This window comes from Xyrauchen texanus, chromosome 26 (assembly GCF_025860055.1).
Source record: "Xyrauchen texanus isolate HMW12.3.18 chromosome 26, RBS_HiC_50CHRs, whole genome shotgun sequence".
NCBI lineage: Eukaryota > Metazoa > Chordata > Actinopteri > Cypriniformes > Catostomidae > Xyrauchen > Xyrauchen texanus.
The window spans coordinates 13,854,644-13,876,745 of record NC_068301.1 but is presented as its reverse complement, the minus strand read 5'-3'; the positions used below and the strand labels follow the sequence as shown (position 1 = coordinate 13,876,745).

The window sequence follows — 22,102 nt, the reverse complement described above, 5'->3', positions numbered from 1 at the left end:
GATGCTCAAAGATCTTGCAGATTGGGAAAACTGATACTCAAAGGAATGCCCAGGAAAAACAGTGGATTCATTCTCAGAGTGCTTTGATGGAGGTGCCAAGAAAGCAAAGATGTTTGGTAGCTGTGTTTACTCAACTAGCTCTCCTGTAAATATACACATCTCCTGCTAAATCGAGATAGAGGTGCTTTTATACAAGCGTGTATGCACTTCTGTCGAAGGTTTTATATGCCAGGCGCAGCATACTTGCTCTGCTGGGCTGATGGGGGAACATTGGTCTCTTTCAGGGTTGTAACGGTTCTACCCACACAGGGATGACATGGAGCCAAGCAAAATGAGGGGTCTTACAGTGAAAACAAGACCAAATGAAAATTCTATCCAACAAGGAGCCATGCGGCACACACAAACACACAGCTCAAGCACCTGAATTAGAGGCAACAAATGTTTGTCAATGAGAAGTTTATTGGCACAGCAGTGTATGTGTGCAAGTTGTTGAAAATGAGAACATACAACTCTTGAACAGTTTCTCAAGTACTACTAACCACAATAGTTTAAACTAATTGTTAAGAGAGTTACTCCTGCATTTGAAGTCTCAACAATCATTGGGTGAAATGTTCTCTGAAATACTGTGAAATTCACAAACTCAAATTGTTATGCTCATAATATAATTTGTGATACAAAATGAAGGAAAACAGAAGCTTTTTCACAAGTGGACTTTTGAACGCTAATGCAAGTCTTAAGTTACTTTGGTAACTTTGAATGTTCTTTGAGAGATTGTGAGAGATCACTGTGATTTACAGCAGCTAATTAACACTGAATATGTTAGGCTGCATCAATAAAATGTTTTTCTGGGTTTTGCTGAATTCTCAATGCAGGGCTAATAGCATCTCACGGCTTGCTGTGTCCTGAGCTGACAGAACATCTATCTGGGATCGGACCTGTTCTACAATACCCAATTTGCATTCTCATTAACACACTGTGGGTCAACCACAGATTTTTTCCCACCTTCACTCTCACTTATCATCCAGGGGTGGCAATCACACAAAGCTTGTGGATTCAATGTATTCTTAGAAAATATAAATGGTTGCCATGGACAACTTGAGGCAAAGACGATGGCTTGTTCGGATCAAAAAACTTCTCCGAGCATGGCTGCATTTTGAACAGTGCCAGTGTGAGTCTCAAACAGCTTTGAGGCTTTCTTTAAATGGGTCTTGGACGGTTCCATTTATTTATTTATTTATTTGCAGTGTGGTAAAAGTCCACTTATTTTATTTTAATTTTTTTTGTCTTTTAAAACTTTAAATGTGCCATTTTTGCCACGTTTATTTATGGGACAGAGAGAAAAGCAACAGAAAATGATTGTTGCGAGCCAAATTCAAACTCATGAAAAATGAGTTGCGTGCTATACTCATGAACATCACAACTCTATATGCCAGAACATCATTTTCAGATCCCTGTGCCCACTCCCTTGCCCAAAATAATAGCTTGAACCAGCCTAAACTGGTTTGCTGGTGTAGTCTATAAAGCTGCTCTGGTTTGCTGGTTCTAAAGGGGTTTGGGGCACTTGTCAGCTTGGCCAGGCTGGAAGACTAACTAGACCAGCATAAACCAGCTAAGACCAGAAAAACAACTTAGGCTGGTTCCATCTACTATCTGTATATTTTATCTCACATTTGTTTTCCTTTGTAGATTTGACTATCAAGAGCTGCTCCACAACTCCACCTTCTGTCTTGTTCCTCGTGGCCGGCGCTTGGGGTCATTCCGTTTCCTGGAGTCTTTGCAGGTAAGACATTAAAAAGTGACCTCTTTCTAAATAACTACTGAAAACAGTCAAGAATGCTTCCACAAGTCGACGGGACCTTTTAGCGAAGCAAGAAATGGTCAGCTGTATGAGGTGGATAATGAAAACAGTCAGGTCTTGGAGTCTCCCAGATAAACAGTACAGCGGTGGAGTGGAAAAACTTCCCAGGCACATATATTCTTGGATGTCCCAGCAGTGTGAGTGATCGGCCGGAAGCTCGCACAGGGTGCCCTGGACTCTGCTGAGTTGTGCTGAATGGATAAATCCTCAAAACAGTGGGTTTGGCAGCCAGCTCGTCCCCAACACTGATTCTTCGACACTCCTTGCTCTTTCTGTTCTCCCTTCATGCTTTTCCATAAAGTCCTCTGTTTGAGTTTTGTAGATCTTTTCTCTTTGAGGCAGCCAAAGCCACAGAATGAACTGGCAATTAGGAGCATTGAGGAAAAGTTCCAGAACAGTGGTTCTCAAACTTTTAAGGCCAAGCACCAACTTTGATAAAATCAGAACACATCCGTTTCTGCAAGCAGCAAACTGATATTTCTTTGAGATTAAAGCTGAAGAGTGTGACTTTTTCAATGTTAAAATCATTTCTCCTATTCCAGCTTAATATGCAGAGACAACAATAAACCATTTGTAGGTTGATTTCCTATAAACCTGTAAACACTGTGTCTCTGTGGTGCTATAAAAATGTATCTGTTTGTTTCAGAAGCCCATCCAGCCTGACACAGCTAAATTGGCTCAACCAATGTTTTTTTTAGGCGAGACTGTCTGTTTGTTCAATCAGTGGCAGACGGGGGGAGTGGCATCTAAAAACATAGCATAATTGAAAATGTTAATATGCAAATTTTGCAGGCCAATTCAAATACATTAAAAGTAAATATATTTTGTGTTTGATCTTAAAACATTTTCTCAGAAGTATTTGGAACTCCTCATTCAGACTGGTTACATTATTGAGACATGCTCCAAATTGAAAACATTTAGATGCATATGATATTGAGGGCAAACAGAACAATATCTCACCTATTTTGCTGATAATTTAATTTTTTTGCCGTTCTTTTTAGTATGCAGTAAAAAATTGTGTTGTGCAGGCTTTGCAGCGCACAGCTTGGGAAGAGCCAACACATTACCTATTCAAGTCTTAGATGCACAAAGCTTAATTTATTTCTAAATTATATACCATAATTTAGAAATAAAAGATAATAAAACATTTAAAATACCAATTTAAATAAAATGTCTATATAATTTAGTATTTTTATGGGCCATAAAGTTGCATGTTAATTGGCAATTTACATTGGTCCAAATATTATATTAGTATTAACCATTACAAAGTTTATTTTGAGTCAAAAATAAAGATTGGATTAAATTTAGGGGCTTCCACATGACTCGTATCGGCATTGACAAACACATTGAGCTCTATGGATTAATCATTAGCTTTGCCCCCTGTTGATCCCGTTGCCACTGACCTTTCGATTGGGCAGCCAATGATAACCAGGCGGGCAATTTACATATATGCAAAGTCTGACTTTGCAATGGCAGTGCAACTTTATTTTAACACACATTTTTACATCACTTATGTAAAACTGTTGAACTTTAAAAACCGTCAAAGAGATGTTTAATGTTTCTTCATTTCTTTTTCTCTTTAAATATTTTCCATATTATTTCTGAGCATTCAGAGATGAGATCTCAGTTTACATTCACCAAGAACATTCTAACAAAAACAAGTCCTCTTATTACAATTAATGTATCAAAGCAATTTCAAGGACTTTTTTCACTTCTCCAAATGCATGTTTTTAATGTTTATTGTGAATACCTCATGCTTTCTGGCCTGGCAAACTTGTAAAATCACTCCTCAGTGATGTCATCTGCAAGGCTTGTCATTTGAAGGTCAAAGTTGTGCATAACGCGGGTGTTGATCAGTGTGTTGATGCCTCTCTCACTGAATCATTTGGAGCTGTTTCTCACACAGCAAAACAGTATCAGCATATTTACGAACACAGAACAAACAGCGCTGGATAAAGTTAAAAACTTAAGCTAGTGCTGTGTCATGAGAATAAAGGGGTGTTCACACCGAACGTGTTTTTGCATCCGCTGTTTTCCATAAACATTCGCTAGATTGTTGTTTTTGACCACTACTGTAACATTTGAAGGATGTCATGAGAGCAGGATCTAGATGCAGCTTGATATTTAATAGGAAATGAGACAAAGTACAAAACAGGGTAAACACTGCAAGACTAGGAACTGAGAACTAAAACAAATGTTACATCGTAGGTTGGCAAACTGGTATAAAAAACAGGAGCAAAACAACAACTGTCAAAGACTGAGCAGAAATCAGGGCATTAAATACACAAGGATTAATGAGGGAATGGAACACAGGTGAGAACAATCGGGAACAGCTGACAGCGATGAGGGCAGTGCATGTTGGGAAGTGTAGTCTGGGGAAAACAGAAGACAGAGGATAAATACAAGGCAACACAACAGTGGATCATGACAACTATGTAACTTTTATTATTTTTTAGTATCTCTCACAGGAGCACTGCATGTTTAGACACCTTGTCAAGTTAAAAAGAACTTCAACTGTTTAAAACGCATCTTGAGACATCTGCGTTCTGCTCTTGTTGTTGCGCTGCATCTTGCTTTTGTAGCTCAAGAACACGTTTGTTCTGAACAGTAAATGTAAGCGTAGCTCTAGCGGGTAGACTAGCAGCTGTACATCATCGTACCATTAGCTAGGTAACTCCTAGCAAATCACATGTAAGCCGTTGCTTTATAAGTCTGCTCACAATATCACATTGCTGTTTCAGTGTGCTAACACTGCAACCTCCACCACCCCACCACCACCAGCCGAGTCCCATCCTGCACAGGGGTAGGCGCCTCACCCCTGCCTCCTATCTCTGGCAGGATATGTCGGTTCTGAGTATAACTTCTTCGGACTGCCAGACGGGGCTCACGCCAAAGAGAGACATTACATTTTTCTGTTTAATATTCATCAAATAAATGTAATTTTGAATCTCACTCTAGTCTGCAAGTCTTCCTGATAGAACTGTCTTTAAGCTTTAGCCAGTGCTACACATACTCAAGAACATTTATAAATATTTCTCTCAAATTCACCAGAATTGAACACTTTTGTGTTGTTTTTGCCAAAAAATAAATACAAAACAATAATCTCGTAGGAGAGCATGCCCACCAGACCCCCCTACAAATTAAGATTGCTCGTCAGATTTCTGTGCATACCCTCAAATCCTGTAGGCACCCATGCAGTCACATACATAACATATCTGAAGTATTTTCTTCCTTTAAAAGTTGATAAGCCTATTTATTTTGCTATCCTAAATATGCACAATTATTTTGTTGGTTGTATTTTAGTATTTCCATTTAGCATAGTTTTTTCCCTGCTGTCTGTGACTCAATCAGATTAGACCCAGATTGATTTGAGAACCAACGTTCTAGAACATCCTCCAACCCTTTTCATCTAGACATTACTGTTTTCTCTCTTATCTCACACCCTCTATCTCTCTAGTACTGACTCCTAGATACACTCCTTGCAAAAAAAAAGGGCTGAACAAGCAACCATGGAATGGATCCTTGCCAAGAGGGATCCATGCTAGTCAGATGACCTTAAAGCTATCATCTCAAGCTCCTGGATCTCTGTGGGCTCAGCAGACTTAGGTAGCAATCAGTCACCTGAAGCAATTTGTTGCCGTCCGCCCATGTGTCCTCGAAAGCCTGTTTAGGATGAAAGCTGGGCCTCAAATCTGCTAGAGGGGCTGTGTTTGATCTCAGGATCACACTCTCTTGTGATTTAATTAAAAATCAGACCAGAATACGTGCTGAATGGCTAAAAGAAGAAGAAAAAGGCAAACAAGGAATCTGGGAGTGAAAATAGAGCAACATCAAAACGGGGTGGTAAACAAGAGGGAAGGTGAGCGCCAAACTCCACTTCAATAAATCATGGACCCCTGCTCCTCTCCTACCAAACCCTCCTCTTCTACCACCCCTGAAGCTGAAGGGGGGGTGGGGAGGGGGTTAATTAGCACATCTGTCTGGCTGGATCTCTGATAAAAATTGCTGGATGGGAGTGAGTCATGCACAGGCCCACCTGAGACTTTGTGCACATCCAAGCAGCCTTTTAATCACAAACTATATTCTATCACATAACCTTCCCTGAAGGGAAAAATAACATGCACTATAGCTATATTTAAGTGCATTTGTGGTTAGCTTGGTCTATTTTTCTTGTGCTTTTTTCATTAGATCAATGGATTGTACTGATGCAAATGATAGAATATGGCACTTTCTCTGTCTCGCAGGCTGCTTGTATTCCACTGTTACTCAGTAATGGCTGGGAGTTACCGTTCTCTGATGTCATCCAATGGAACCAGGCAGTCATCGAGGGCGATGAGAGGCTGTTGCTACAGGTAACATGCCTTCCCGTTGGGGACTGTATGCTAAAAGTAGTAGAAATGGGTTTTCTTTCTGGGAATGGTAGAAGCCGATAATTAAAACATATGTGGGTACTAAACAAATTATATGTATGTGTTTTGTTTAGTCAAAATCTAGATTTATGATTACAATTTAGATGAATGTATAAAGGAAAGTGTATATATTTAGATGCTGTGACTTTCACCATTTCAATATTGAATCACTTTTTCTTAAATAGTCCTTTCAAATAGTAATTTTTTCAGCTTACCTAAGTAGTTAAAGGGATAGTTCACTCAGAAATGACAATGCTGTCATCATAATCCAAACTCGTATGACATTCTTTCTTCAATGGAACAGAAAATGAGATCTTAGGCAGAATCTTACGCCACCGAATGGCCTCAGTCACCATTCACGTTCATTGCATATTTCTTTCCATACAATGAAACTGAATCATTCTTTCTAACATCTCCATCTGTGTACCACGGATGAAAGAAAGTCATATGGGCTTTAGAACAAGAGAATACATTTTCATCTGTGGAAGAACTATTCCTTTAAATAGTTAAAACACACATTTGTAGGTCTCTCAATTAATATGATAGGTATAATATATGGTCAGACGGTACATTATTACAGGAACAGTTCACCCAAAAATTACAATTCTCTCATTATTTACTCACCCTCATGCTATTCTAGATGTGTATGACTTTCTTCTCCTGAACGCAAATGAAGATTTTTAGAAGAATATCTCAGCTCTGTAGGTCCTTTCATTGCAAGTAAATCTTGACGAGACCTTTTTAAGCTCCAGAATATCACATAAAGTCAACATAAAAGTAACCCAAATGACTCCAGTGATTAAATCTATGCCTTCTTAAGCAATATGATAGGTGTGGGTGAAAAACAGAGCAGTATTTAAGTCCTTTTTTACTATAAATCTTCACTTTCACATTTACATTCTGAAAGTTAAAGTAAAAGTGGACATTTATAGTAAAAAAAACTATTTAAATATTGATCTGTTTCCCACTCAAAGTGATTGCATCACTTCGACAGACATAGATTACGCCACTGGAGTCTTATGGTTTACTTTTATGCTGACACATAATGTGATTTTTGAAGCTTGAAAGGTCTAGTCACCATTCACTTGCATTGAAATGACCTACAGAGCTGAGATATTCTTCTATAAATCTTCATTTTGTGTTCAGGTGAAGAAAGAAAGTCATACACATCTGGGATTGCATGAGGGTGAGTAAAAAAAATTGAGAATTTTCATTTTGTGGTGTACTGTTCCTTCAATGCAAAGTAAAAACTAAGTTCAGTTGTACATTATTAAACTCACTACATGGCTGCTTACTAATGAAATAAATGTAAAAAAATTTAAATACTAATTTAAGTTGAAAGTATATAATTATGTGAGAAGAAAGAGATCACAGAGTGAGGCCACGGCCACACATTTTCATTTGAAAATGTATTAACTTTGATAAGTTTACGCCTCTCATTCACACTAGAACAGCATTTTCCTCCAAAGAAAACAGTGTGTTTCAAAAACACACCCCATGAATGCATACTTTGGAAAACATTGATGTTTAGGAAGTTGAAAAGGTTTTTAAATTAAAACTGCATCGAACGTGCAAAAATATTTGACGTCAAACTGCAGTAAATGGCCACTTAGAATCAAGTTGTCCAGAGCATCTTAAAAACTGCTTGTATAATAATCATAAAATGCTGTTTAAATAGTTTTAGTTGACAAATATCATGTTAACCTGCGTTGGCATGTGTTGTGATCTGCACATATGTGGTCTTTTGTCTCTGTTTGCAAATTGCCCAAAAGGTATAAATTCAAAGCATTGTTACAGGTACACCAATTAGCCTTGGTGTTATATGTGAATTATTGAATTATATGTGACTTGATCCCTCAGGTACCGTCTACAGTGCGAGCTGTGGGCATTGACAGGGTGCTGGCTCTACGACAACGCACACAGATGCTCTGGGAGGCATACTTCTCCTCTGTGGATAAGATCGTACTAACCACACTAGAGGTGAGAGGTGTGAGCTTAGATGTGTATACGGTAGTGTGTCTGAGTTCGTCAGGGGAAATTATACAAGCACAGGAAGCCATACATCGTTAGTTCACACTTTGTCCCCTGGCCTTAGGTTAATTGGTAAATGAAATGTCGATTTTGTAGAAAATGATAGCCTGGGTACGCCCCCTGCTGGCCAACATAAGAACTATCTGCTGATATTAAAATGAGCTGTGAAACTTAAGCAGACACATTTGTTCCCATAATACAAACTGATCAGAGTTCATTAACTGAGATTATGTTAAAAGTTTTATTTACTATTTGATTTGATCATTATATTTATCTCTGCTGCCTATTTGTCTGATAGATCATAAAGGACAGAGTGTACTCCCACATCTCTAGAAATAAATTAATGTGGAATGCCTTACCTGGAGGGCTGCTGGTTTTGCCCGAGTACTCTACACATCTGGCCCACTACCCGTTCTATTATTTAAACCTTGGTAAGCCTATACACTTTTAAAGTAGTTGGTTATCAGAGATACAATATATAGTGTTGAAAATAATGTTTAGTATGTTGTATTTAATGTTTTGGCTATGTGTGGTATAAAATACTAGTGTACTCCTTTGTGCATACTTCCCACTACATACTGAATATTGCCTGTATACTAATTTTCAGAAGTAATGTTTCAAACAGCTGCATTGCTACATTGTTGTCACCTTACCTTATATAATATTGAATTTTTGCTTGTGAGAATGGTGTCCAGTTATGATCTCAGAAATAAAAAATATATATTTTTGCATTTTCCAATCAAATACAAATAAAATATATATTAGTATACTATGTATAAGTATAGTACAGTGTAGAATGCATAGTACCTTCATGGTAAGGATGTCTCTGACTCTTTCCTCTGTTGATTTAGGGATCAGGCCAGGTCAGGAGTTCACTGCTGTCATTCATGCCACCTCACCTCTGATTTCCCAGTCTCAGCCAGTCATGAAGCTTCTACAAGTTGTCTCCAAATCAAAATACTGCTCACAGGTAAATAATTATTAAAAAAAAGAAGTCCAGACTCTGGCTGAGTTTGCACCCCGTAGCAGCCAATAATATAATAACTACCATTCATTTAATAACTGCCAATAGCGTAATAACATTTCTGAACCAATAATGTAATAACTTTTTGCCCATAGTGTAATAAGTTCTTACATTATTGGCTGGATATTTCATTATTGGCTGTCTATTACATTATTGGCTGGGTTAATAAAAAAATTATAAAACATTTATTACATTATTGGCAGTTATTACATTAACGGTAGTTATTACATTAGTGTCTGCTACACACCCTTTTCAACCTAATCTTAATTGTCCATGTGTATAGAGTAATGTGTTTTTTTATCAATATAAAATGGAATTTTGCACCACTATAGAAGAATTGTATTAAATATTAAACATTGTCATTATTATTATTATTGCTACATGAAATCATAATATGTTACTACTTATTGACATGGAACTGCATTAATACTTTTGATATATTTAATAAGTTAAATATAACTTATTTATAATAAAATATGTTTTATTTTTAAGCATTTAATTCATGAATAATGTTCTGTTTAATTGTATTATTATAATAATTATTATTATTACTACATTAATAATTATAACATTAATACTTGATTGATATGGAACTTGATTAATATTTATTTAGATATTTAATAAGATTTTTAATATTTAATCATTTGTAAATATTTTTATTCATTAATAATGTTCAGTTTAATTGTATTTTTATTACAATAATGATTACATTAATACCTGTACTTAATTGATATGTACATTCATTAATAGTTGTATTAATGATAATAATGATAATAATAAAAAACAAATGTTCATTAATAATGTTCTGTTTAATTGTATTATTACTTTTGTTATTATTATTGCATTAATTATTATTACATGAATAATGAATTGATATGGAACTTCATTCATATTTTAAGATATCTAATGTTTTTTCATATTTAATAATGTGTAAAAAAAACAATTAATAATTTTCTGTTTAATTGTATTATTATTATTATTTCAATAATTACTATTACATGAATATTTAACTGATATAGAAATTACTATTTTTTTTTTTTTAGATATTTAACCAGTTTATAAATATTTAATTATTTGTAAAAATGTATATATAATTCATTAATAATTTTCTGTTTAATTTGATTATTATTGTTGTTTTTAATAATAATTAAAAAGGATTTATTAATTAATAAAAAAAATCAAAACATATTACATTAAAAAAAAACATACATTTACTATTAATGCAGCTCCAGATCAAGTATTAATGTAGTTAGACCATGACAAAAGCCAAGAAAAAGTCATATCAGTCAGTGTGGAGTGCCTGCTGTGATATTGTGTTGTCTTGTTTGGGTTTCTTGTCAGATCATTATTCTTTGGAACAGTGAGAAGTCACCCCCTAGCCGGAGTAAATGGCCACCTATGCCAGTGCCCCTTATCGTCACAGATGGCAGAAGGAAAGTGAGTATTTAAATGAGAGCGCAGCCAAGCTGTGTCTGTGAGCAGTGGCAAGATCTCACGCTCTTTCTCTCCCTCTCACGTCTTGCTCAGTTCTTTTCTCTGCCACCTTTTCTGTTCACAGACGAGCAGTCGCTTTCTGCCTCATGCTGCCATTGAGACAGAGGCAGTTTTGAGCCTGGATGAAGACACAGTTCTGTTGACCAGTGAGGTAGAGTGTAAATCCATTCACCTTCTGCTTGTAGGTGCTACTAAAATAAATCTAGAGCGTTTGTCCTGTTAATTAGTGGTGCTTGCTAAGGTAAGCCTCACCATTACTGTGGCTTATATTTAGGTTTAATGATTTGAACAAACCCCTTTACAACTAGTATTAAACTTTGTTTGTGCTTCGGACATAAATAAATTATATCTCAAGTCACGCTGCTTTTTGAGGAAAGGTGTGATATTACTTTTCTACGCGATCAGACTGGTAGATGATAAAACCGGTGAAATAGTCCTTTACACTTACATTGAAGGAGGAACCCAAGCCATATCTAGGGTCCAGAATATCATAGAGACTTTGGGGTGGGCAATTTTGACTTACCACCCAGTAAGTACATAAGCACCCAGAGCACCCTACAGATCAATTTGCAGACACTAGCAGATCAATTTTGCTTTCTATATGAGGCAGAGTTTTCCAGAGAGAAATCAATACTGATATAAGTGGTCAGGTATAGCCAAGTCATGTAGTAATTTGTGTTTTTCTTTTCTTTTCCTCACACTTGCAGATCAATTTTGCTTTCCATGTGTGGCGTAGCTTCCCAGAGCGGATTGTTGGCTACCCTCCCAGAAGCCATTTTTGGGACCCTGCGAAAAGGGCCTGGGGCTACACCTCTAAATGGACCAACGAGTACTCCATCGTCCTCACCGGAGCAGCGTTCTATCACAGGTAATTGGCATCAGCTGACAAACCTTTAAAAGACACAGTGTTTTGACATCTTTTCTCTCCTGCTTCATTAAGCCATCATAAATCATAAGTGGAGACTGTGCTCTTGGTTATGTGCTAATGTCTTTGTGTCTCACAGGTACTACCATCACCTGTTCTCTAACTACCTGCCCTCCTCTCTGCGAGCACTGGTGGATCGCAACTCTAACTGTGAGGATATCCTTATGAATTTCCTGGTCTCCTCTGTGACGCACCTGCCACCCATTAAAGTGGCACAGAGGAAGCAGTACAAAGAGATGCCCGCTCTGCAGGTGAGACCAGAGCCCAAGTTAATTTTGTTCTTCAATTCACATTGACCATATGTGGATGAAACTTTTTGGGGTTGCACCAACTACTCATTTTATCGATAAATAAAAAGCTATAGAAAGTCAGATTTTTTTTTTAATCACATTGTTTAATATGTTTCCAGGAGTGTTGGTTATTCATGTTTTTGAGACGTTACAGATATTACAGCTGATTTTCTGTAAAGCTGGTTTGGAACAATGTGTATTGGGAAAGCACAAATAAACAAACCAATGATAGCCAGAGTTGAAGCATTTTACCAATTAGGAATTAGCATCATTTATTCTGATACAAGTAATGGCCAGCATCATCCAAACACTGCCATACATGTTAAAAAGTCCACATGATAAATTCTGAATCATGTTTGGGTAGTCTAAAAATCATCTGCAGCCTGAAACTGAACTTTTGGTTTGATTTTAGGAGTGAATGCACTTAGCTGCATAGGAAAGCTGTAGGAGCAGGGCTGGACTGGGAAGAGAAGTAGGCCCAGGATTTTGCATGACAACTTGCCCAACTGTTGTGCGTGGGGGGAGGGTTCGGCAAAAGTTGTTGATGGGGGGTGGTCTTTTCTGCATATTGCGGCACTGTTTTGTGGTCCATTCTGCGTAACGCGGCGGCTAATTTTTGCTTTTCGCGGCCCATTCGGCATGTTTCGCGGCCGACACCCCGGCCCACTCGGTTCTCCCGATGGCTTTTCTGCCCCTGATCGGCCCCAAAGTGCGTCGGCCCACAGGGAAAATGCACAGTATGCCAGATTACAAGTACAGCCCTGTGTAGGAGGCTCCCAATTTAGTGAATTACTTAATCTCCAGTGTGCTGTCTGTCTGCACTGGTCTCAGAACAGTTCAAAATTGACCTTATTTTCCATAACTCCATATAAAGCCTCTGAAAGCAAAATGTTTCAGTTTTTATATGAACCATTGATTCTCAGTATGATAATGCACAGTAAATATAGGGTTTCTAAGTGGAAACAAGTCCTAAAGTCCTAAAGTGTGCTGTTTCACGAGAAATTTCTAAGATTATCCAAATGGCACATCAGATGAAACTAGAGGATTTGAAACTTGTTTGAATAAAAATATTAATGTAAAAACTTAATGAGGTCTCTAACCAGATTTAGTCTTGTTAACGGCTCTCGGAAAGATCGAACTCCGCTGAGATCAGCGCTATGTTGTTTTGCACATGACTCACATATAGCGAAAACAAAACACAATGTCCACACAGAAAGAAGCAGGGCTGCACAAGGTTAAAGGTGCACTGTAAAACAAAATGTTGTTGCGCTGACACCTGGTGGCATAGATGAAGCACCACACAAACACTTAAGTTCTTAGTTCACTATGTCATTGTAAAAATGCATTATTCACACTCAACTAGTGTCATGGATGTATTTTTCAACTTATTTTTTTCTGTCTTCTACTAGGGCACTAAGATGGCCCCGTGGGCAAACCCTGAGCACTTTACCCAGAGGCAGGAGTGTGTCAACACATTTGCCAACTGGTTCGGTTACATGCCTCTAGTGCACTCTCAATTTCGTCTGGACCCTGTGCTCTTCAAGGACCATGTGTCTGTCCTGCGCAAGAAGTACAAAGACTTGGAGCGCGTCTGAGCCAAGCTGACAGCTCAACGGTCCGAACAGACTGAGACTGACATTGGTGGAGAAATCGTTGACTAACACAGAAATAGTCTGATGACCACTGCTTATGGCTTGTGGTGGCCAATCAGTGGACAGGAGAGGTGTATTTACCTCTAAAGGCCAGTTCTCAGAATATGACTGACAGCTTCATGGACTTATTCACTCAAGAGTGAAATCAAAGCAGATCTGTCAATCATTCCAGCTGCAGTTCTACTGGAGAAAATTTTGTTGCACTGTGGGTGACTAGCAGGTTGCTAACGGTTCTGTGGATTTTCAACAACCAAGAGGAGTCACCAAGCAACTGATTGCCTATATGATGTGGAAACAACATGACCAATAAAGTAATTCAGTAATGCAAACTGTTTGGCTGAATTTGTAAAGATAAACATTTATTTTGAGGTTTGGTTTGGAGCAACATTACCAAAAAAACATGAAAAATATATAGAAAAATAATTATATATACATACACATATACACATACATACACACATACACAGGCCTACACATAAACACACACACACACACACACACACACACACACATATACACACACACAAACATATACACACATATACTGATAAGCCACAACATTAAAACCACCAAAACAGCACCAACCCGCATCTCAGAATAGCATTCTGAGATTATATTCTTCTCACCACAATTGTACAGCACAGTTATTTGAGTTACAGTAGACTTTGTCAGTACGAACCAGTCTGGCCATTCTCTGTTGTCCTCTCTCATCAACAAGGCATTTCCATCTTCAAAACTGCCCATTCACTGGATGTTGTGTATGAAAATTCCAGGAGATCAGCAGTTACAGAAATACTCAAACCAGCCCATCTGGCACCAACAATCATGCCACAGTCCGAACCACTGAGATAAAACATGTTCCACATTCTGATGGTTGATGTGAACATTAACTGAAGCTCTTGACCCGCATCTGCATGATTTTATGCACAGCGCTGCTGCCAAAGTATTGGCTGATTAGATAATTGCATGGATGATTGTTGGTGCCAGACAGGCTGGTTTGAGTATTTCTGTAACTTCTGATCTCCTGGGATTTTCACACACAACAGTCTCTAGAATTTACTAAGAATGGTGCCAAAAACAAAAAACATCCATTGAGCGGCAGTTCTGCGGATGGAAATTACTTGGTGATGAGAGAGGACAACAGAGAATGGCCAGAGTGGTTCGAAGCGACAAAGTCTCCGGTAACTCCGATAACACGAGGGGGATCTACACAATATTAGGCAGGTGGTTTTAATGTTGTGTCTGATCGGTGTATAAGATAAAATGTAGATTATATAAGAATGCCAAAGGAAAAGTGTCAATTTATAGATGGTGGTCTATCATTTCTAAATGAAACGATTAGAGGCAAATTTCATGAAAAACTTGAATTATAATTAACTTAAATAAGTGATAGTTCATTATTAAATATTCTGATTCATTGACAACCCTAGCAACTGCATCATACTGATACATATATACAGAGTCATTTCATGTTAACTACCCATATGGAATCAATTTTGTGTTTCCTTTAAAAATTGACAGTGGCCAAAAAAAGTTATTTTTATTTTTGCATTTTTACAAACACAGGCATTAAACTTGAGTTTACAAAATAAAATAAACTACAATCCTACATCCTCTGACCCAGAAGGAAGAATCAGAAGTGTAATACAGAACTCAAAGAAACTACAATAACACTCCCTAACCCTTAAACACACATCAACCAGAGTATGTTTGTGTTAAGGACCAAAAGTGTGTATTATCACGCAGAGCAAAACACAAAGGACCATATTATAAGCACTATTACTGTATTTACAATAACTAGGTCTGTGCTGCTCATTTATCATGCCAACAAATGACTAAACTATCTCGCCCCATTAGAATGGTATTCAGATTGCTGCCAGTATGCTCAAACTGATCCTCTTTCAGTGCTATGATAAGCCAGTAATTAATCAGTGTTTTGTGATTTAACACTGTAAATGAGGCAAGACCGCAAAGAGTTGCTGAGTCGAATCTCATTTGTCAAGAAGAATTATTATGTGACATTAGCAGTGAACAGAAGACAATCTACTATTCTCTGCTGCCAGTGTGAGAGCACCAGAACTTGTCTAGGAAGACAAAGTGAGAACGGTTGAAGAAGTTGGTCATCTGTTTACTGGGAAGTGCCCTGCTATCATTTTCGCATGGTGAGCATGGCATTGATGTCCCACAGGAGGTTCCTCATCTGGTCCATTATCACCTTCATCTCTTGATTTTTCTGCCTCACTTTCTATTAAAAAACACACACAATGACAAGCTCAGCATACTGTTCTATATAAACGTGAGCTTAGAATGGGCAAACTATAAACTGAGCATACAGTATGTTCTACCCCAAATGAAAGAGCATGGTAGGTATATCACTTTTTAGTTTAGTAACTTGATAAATATACTATGCATAATAGCAGGAATAGCAGTGGAATAACACCAATATTATGTTCACTGAAAGTGTTTACTGTATAAAACAAACCTCATGAACTTCCTGTCTTTCCTTAATAACCGCAGGGTTGCATGGCTCCACCCTCACAGGTGCAATCTCATCTCCCACGTAAGGAACCAGCTGAACCAAAGCACAAGAATGGAAACACACACACATTGTATTAATGATATGCAAAAGTCCAGTATGTGGGTGTTAATGAGTGGCAGTCACATCCACAAAATAAAAATGCATCAAAGGAAACAGAGCTTTGATCAAATGCTGTCAAATAAGGGCTGCCTAAGTTAACTCATGAGATTAATTAAATAAATTTAAGGGATAGTTTACCCAAAAAGGAAAATTATCTGATCATTTACTCGCCCTCATGACATCCCAGATATGTCTTTCTTTTTTTCTGCTGAACACAAAGATTTTTAGAAGAATATCCCAGTTCTGTAGGTCCACGCAATTCAAGTGAATGGTGAGCAAAACTTTGAAGCTCCAAAAAGCACATAAAGGCAGCATAAACTTTATCCAAATGACTCCATTGGTTTAATCCATGTCTTCTGAAGCAATCCAATCGGTTTTGGATAACAGACAAAATATTGAAGGAAAAAAATAATTCACATTAAATCATGGCATCTTCTTAAGGCGATAATGATTTTCAAGAATGATTACAGCACCATCAAGTGCTTTGCGCATACATTAAGGTCTATGAAGTGTAATCAAGCTTGAAATCATGTTTGTGTCAAGAGGCTGCAACAGCAAGATTTGACAGTAAAAAAAGTTATTTTTTGTCTGTTCACACTAAAAATTGATTAGATCACTTCAGAAGACATGGATTAAACCACTGGAGTTTTATGGATTACATTTATGCTGCCTTAATGTGATTTTTTTAAAGTTTTGGTCATGATTAATTGGCATTGTATGGAATTACAGCGCTGAGATATTCTTCTAAAACTCTGTGTTCAGAAGAAAACAGAAAGTCATACACATCTGGAATGGCATGAGGGTGAATAAATGATAAGATAATTTTTGGGTTAACTAACCCTTTAAGGTTTTATGTTGAGTCTAGCAGCTGATGAATAATTGTACAATAATAGCAAAGCTTATAGCAAGACTTCATTGTTTATGCTGGCTGCAACTGGTAAGTACTGTCTTGAAGTCATGTCTACAAGCTTCATAACTTTAGCCAATTTGACTCTTTATTTTGTGTTCCAATGAGCAGTTAAACTACCATTTGGCTTATATATTGATAATTTCTTGATTGTATAAAAACAGTACCTGTAACTATACACAGGCACCAAATATTCTAAATAACATTTTCATGATATGTATATTCAGTCATGACTTATGAGGCCACTCAATAAATCCTTACTATACACTAGTAGTGACACACTATGAATATAGACATCATTCCTATCTTAGTGACTCTAAATAAACAGTTATGTTTTTTGTCCATTATGTCAATAAAACTTATTTCTTGCAAAAACCAGGTCACCATAGCATAGCATTCACAGCAGGACGCCTACATTTACACCATGGGCTGAGTTTGCCATCTTGTGTCTATCACGAGTTGTACCAACAAATAGAAGCTGCTGTATTTTACATGAATAAATAGTCTTATAAAGACAGATCAGACTTACTTCAGCTGGAGACTCTTGGAGGTCAGTTGTCATCTCTACACAGCGCTCATACAGTAGACGCAGCTTACGGAAAAGCAGTGTCAGCTGCCGAAGATGATCCTGCAGTTTCCCAAAGCGGTCCTGATATGCTGCCTGGCTCTGTGTCACACCGTTGGGCAGCTTGAGGAGACCAAACCACATTTGACCATGTCAAACCACAAAACACCCAACTCAAGTATGCCAGTTCCTCAAATTAACTAGTCTGTGAAGAATCTCAGTTAAGCAAAAAAAAAATTTTATTACTCCATAAATAAAGAAATACATAATAAAACATGAATTTTGACATTTCCATGCATACAGTCCATTTAAAAACAAAAATTCTGTCATCATTTACTCACTTTTATGTTCTTACAAACCCCAATGACCACTCTTTCAGTACCCAACAAATCAAATACCAAATATCTACTTTTGTGTTCCACAAAAGAAAGTCACACTAGTATGGAACAACATGAGGGAGAGTAAATGATGATGAATTTCTATTTTTGTGCAAACAAGTAATACAATTTTGCCAGAGTGCTTTTTTTACTCTTGAAATTCAGTGTCCAAATTGTAGTGGGAAAAAAAGGGATCTGCCTTGGTTTTTAAATAAGTTACAGTGAGGCACTTACAATGGAATTGAATGGGGACCATTTTTTGAGGGTTTAAAAGGCAGCAATGTGAAGCTTATAATTTTATAAAAGCACTTACATTAACTCTTCTGTTACAACTCATGTATTATTTGAGCTGTACAGTTATATAAATCGTCATTTTAACTGTCATTTTAGGGGTTTTTGACATTACATCATCATTGTAAAACTGGATATAACTTTAAAAGAAAAGGTTAGTAAGCGATTTTATCATACTAAAATCATGTTAACACACATTGTTTATGTCTTGAGTCTATACATTTGAAACAGTGAGTATGTTTAATGTTTAGGGATTGGCCCCATTCACTTCCATTTTAAGTTCCTCAGTGTAACCCAGATTTTGCAGGGAAAGATGGCCTCAGTCTTCATGAAAACATGCCTCTCAAATGTCATGTTATTCAGATCATCATTTAGCTAGGTGATATCTTAAAGAAGCCACTTGGATTAGTCAAAACATCTTAAGGCTTAAGCAAATGAGAAACACATCCAGTTGACAAGAATAACTGTCTACAAGCAGTAGAGATCTCAATCTAGCCAAGTATAGATGCCACATACTGTATTTAATAAAAAAAACACAGAACACAAACACACTTGAGTGGCTCGTGCGATCTGGAAGATCTCTACTGTGCGTGTGACAATGTCCTGGACAGTCTCCTGACCGATGCGGCACAGGTAAACAGGAGAGATTTCCCGCAGGGCACCTTGTGGAGGCATTCCCGGCTGCGCAGTGCCTAGGCCAGGGATCATGTGTGCCTGCGGCTGCTGTTGAGGGGGCATGACAGGCATACCCTGACCCATTCCCTTCTGAGGGACTGAAGCAGACATCTAAAAACAGAGAAAATTACTGAAACAACTTTACTTAAAACAAAATTGCACCTGCGTTTCTTTTAATGTATAGTTTTACTGATTTTCAGGGATAACAAGATGAAACAAACTTAAGAGTGTAGGAAACATCACCCTTCACAACCATAGCTATCAATAGATAATATACATTATAAAAAACAAATCAATCAGTTCTCGTAGTCAACGTGTTGAATGCAGGAGAAATGGGCAGAAGTAAAGACCAGAGCAACTTGACCTAAGGCTTATCGATGTGCGAGGGCAACAAAGGCTATCCCGTCTGGTCCAAAACGACAGAAGGTCTACTGTGGCACAAGTAACAGAAAGGATGGGTACGGGAGGAATGCTTCACAACACGCATTGCAACCTGCTGCATATGGGGCTGCATAGCAGCAGACCAGTCAGTGTGCCCATGATGACCCCTGTCCACTGTCAAAAGTGCCTGCAATGGGCACAAGAGCATAAAAAAAATGGACCTTGGAACAGTGGAAGATGGTCTCCTTGTCCGATGAGTCCTGTTTTCTTTTACATCATGTGGATGACCATGTATATGTAAGTGCCATCACTTCCCCCCTTTACCTGGGGAAGTGATGGCACCAGGATGCACTGCGGCAAGAAGACAATCCAGTGGAGGGAGTGTGATGCTCTGGCCAATGTTCTGAAATCTTGGGTCTGGCCATTGATGTGGCGATTGTCAATTTGACACGTGCCACCTACCTAAACATCACTGCAGACCAGGTACAAACCCTTCATGGCAATGGGATTTCCTGATGGCAATGGCCTCTTTCAGCAGGATAATGCACACTGCACACATTGTTCGGGAATGTTTTAAGGAATATGATTAAGTGTTCAAGATGTTGCCCTGGCATCCTAATTCTCCAGATGTCAATTTGATTGAGCATCTGTGGGATGTGCTGGACCAACAAGTTCGATCGACGGAGGCTCCACCTCGCAACTTACAGGACTTGAAGGATCTGCTGCTAATGTCTTGTTGCCAGATACCACAGGAAACATTCAGGGGTCTTGTATAGTCCATGCCTTGACATGTCAGCACTGTTTTGGTGGCAAGCGGAAAGACCAACAGCATACTAGGCAGGAGGTCATTATGTTTTGGCTTGTCTATGTGTATATACAGTAGAAGTCAGAAGTTTACATTCACCTTAGCCAAATAAATGTAAACTCAGGTCAGTTAGGATCACTGTTTTAAGAATGTGAAACATCATAATAATAGTACAGAGAATTATTTATTTCAGCTTTTATTATTTTTATCACATTCCCAGTGGGTCAGATGTTTTCATACACTTTGTTATATTTGGTAGCATTGCTTTAAATTGTATAACTTCGGTCAAACATTTTGGGTAGCCTTCTACAAGATTCTTACAATATGTTGCTGGAATTTTGGCCCATTACTCAGGTTTGTAGGCTTCCTTGCTCACACATGTTTTTTCAGTTCTTCCACATATTTTCTATCGGACTGAGGTCAGGGCTTTGTGATGGCCACTCCAATACCTTGACTTTGTTGTCCTTAAGCCATTTTGCCAAAACTTTGGCAAATCTTTGTCCCCATGTGCGCTTGCAAACTGTAGTCTGGCTTTCTTATGGTGGTTTTGGAGCAGTGGCTTCTTCCTTGCCAAGCAGCCTTTCAGGTTATGTCAATATAGGACTTGTTTTACTGTGGATATAGATACTTGTCTACCAGTCTCCTCCAGCATCTTCACAAGGTCCTTTTCTGTTATTCTGGGATTGATTTGCACTTTTCACACCAAACTACGTTCATCTCAAGGAGACAGAATGCATCTCCTTCCTGAGCGGTATGAGAGTTGCGTGGTCCCATTGTGTTTATTCTTGCGTACTATTGTTTGTAAAGATGAACGTGGTACCTTCAGGTGTTTGGAAATTGCTCCCAAGAAAGAACCAGACTTGTCGAGGTCCACGATTTGTTTTGTCTGAGGTCTCTGCTGATTTCTTTTGCAAAGAGGCACAGAGTTTGAAGGTAGGCCTTAAAATACATCCACAGGTACACCTCCAATTCAGTACACCTCCTATCAGAAGCTAGCTGGCTAATTGTCTAAAGGCTTGACATCATTTCATGGAATTTTCCAACCTACATAAAGGCACAGTTAACTTAGTGTTTGTAAACTTCTGACCCACTGGAATTGTGATATAGTCAATTAAAGTAAAACAATCTGTTAGTAAACAAATTTTGGAAAACTGACTTGTGTCATGCACAAAGTAAATGTCCTAAACGACTTGCCAAAACTATAGTTTGCTTATAATAAATCTGTGGATTGGTTAAAAAAAGTTTTTAATGACTTCAACCTGAGTGCATGTAAACTTCTGACTTCAACTGTGCATACATTATTTATTTATTTATTTTAGTCCAAATAAAAAAGCTGTGGTGTCCTTTTCTGATTTTCAAACTGAAATTGTTGTCTGAAATAAATAATCATTTAATTCTGATTTAATGAGCAATAAAGAGAAGAAATGACATTTCGAGTAAGCGCACTAATTCAGTACTGTAAACTGGACAGCGTTGGACACATGTAACTGAACAGCTGAGGAAATGAATGAACTGTCAACACCGCCCATTGTTTGTTTAAACATCACTGTAATGTATTTACTCCGCGGTCTGTGTAGATACTCACTGCGCTTATTGTTTTTGTTACTTGCCTTGCGTAGTTTATTTCAAGTAGATAACAGCAAAAACTGCTAAAGTAACACGGGATTTCTCCACTCGCTCGCTTACAGTTTCAAACAGTGGACCATTTATCAATCACTTGTTTCGTCACTTCCTGTTTGTGGTAGAAAAAAGGTACTTTTAAAACCAACTCACAAAGCAG

The 22,102-nt window shown here is 37.9% G+C and overlaps 2 protein-coding genes across 4 annotated transcripts in view; one reads left to right on the top strand and one right to left on the bottom strand.

Annotated features, from left to right (window-relative positions):
* Positions 1-14,158, top strand: part of LOC127620207 (exostosin-1c) — a 70,524-nt gene extending 56,366 nt beyond the window's left edge. For all 3 annotated transcript variants that reach the window (XM_052093342.1, XM_052093341.1, XM_052093340.1), the window contains exons 3-12: positions 1,687-1,780; positions 6,103-6,210; positions 8,128-8,247; positions 8,597-8,729; positions 9,150-9,268; positions 10,664-10,759; positions 10,881-10,967; positions 11,524-11,684; positions 11,821-11,992; positions 13,441-14,158. In XM_052093342.1, the coding sequence (XP_051949302.1) occupies positions 1,687-1,780; positions 6,103-6,210; positions 8,128-8,247; positions 8,597-8,729; positions 9,150-9,268; positions 10,664-10,759; positions 10,881-10,967; positions 11,524-11,684; positions 11,821-11,992; positions 13,441-13,626 (1,276 nt within the window). In that variant the 3' untranslated portion in view covers positions 13,627-14,158. The remainder of the gene's footprint in view (positions 1-1,686; positions 1,781-6,102; positions 6,211-8,127; positions 8,248-8,596; positions 8,730-9,149; positions 9,269-10,663; positions 10,760-10,880; positions 10,968-11,523; positions 11,685-11,820; positions 11,993-13,440) is intronic.
* A 949-nt stretch (positions 14,159-15,107) lies between these two features.
* LOC127620208 (mediator of RNA polymerase II transcription subunit 30-like) lies at positions 15,108-22,039 on the bottom strand. Its single transcript, XM_052093343.1, has 5 exons — positions 21,933-22,039; positions 19,014-19,247; positions 17,758-17,916; positions 16,166-16,255; positions 15,108-15,928 (listed from the first exon to the last, which is right to left on the bottom strand). Exons 2-5 carry the CDS (start codon positions 19,245-19,247, stop codon positions 15,833-15,835), a joined length of 579 nt encoding a protein of 192 aa, XP_051949303.1. The 5' UTR covers positions 21,933-22,039; the 3' UTR covers positions 15,108-15,832.
* Between the last annotated feature and the right edge of the window lie 63 nt (positions 22,040-22,102).

Coding starts and splice junctions, on each gene's coding strand:
- LOC127620208 (XM_052093343.1), bottom strand. CDS start 19,247: ATGTCTGCTTCAGTCCCTCAGAAGGGAATGGGTCAGGGTATGCCTGTC. Junction 17,917..19,013: donor AGATCGCACGAGCCACTCAA/GTGTGTTTGTGT, acceptor GGTCTCCTCAAG/CTGCCCAACGGTGTGACACA. Junction 16,256..17,757: donor TCCAAGAGTCTCCAGCTGAA/GTAAGTCTGATC, acceptor GCTTTGGTTCAG/CTGGTTCCTTACGTGGGAGA.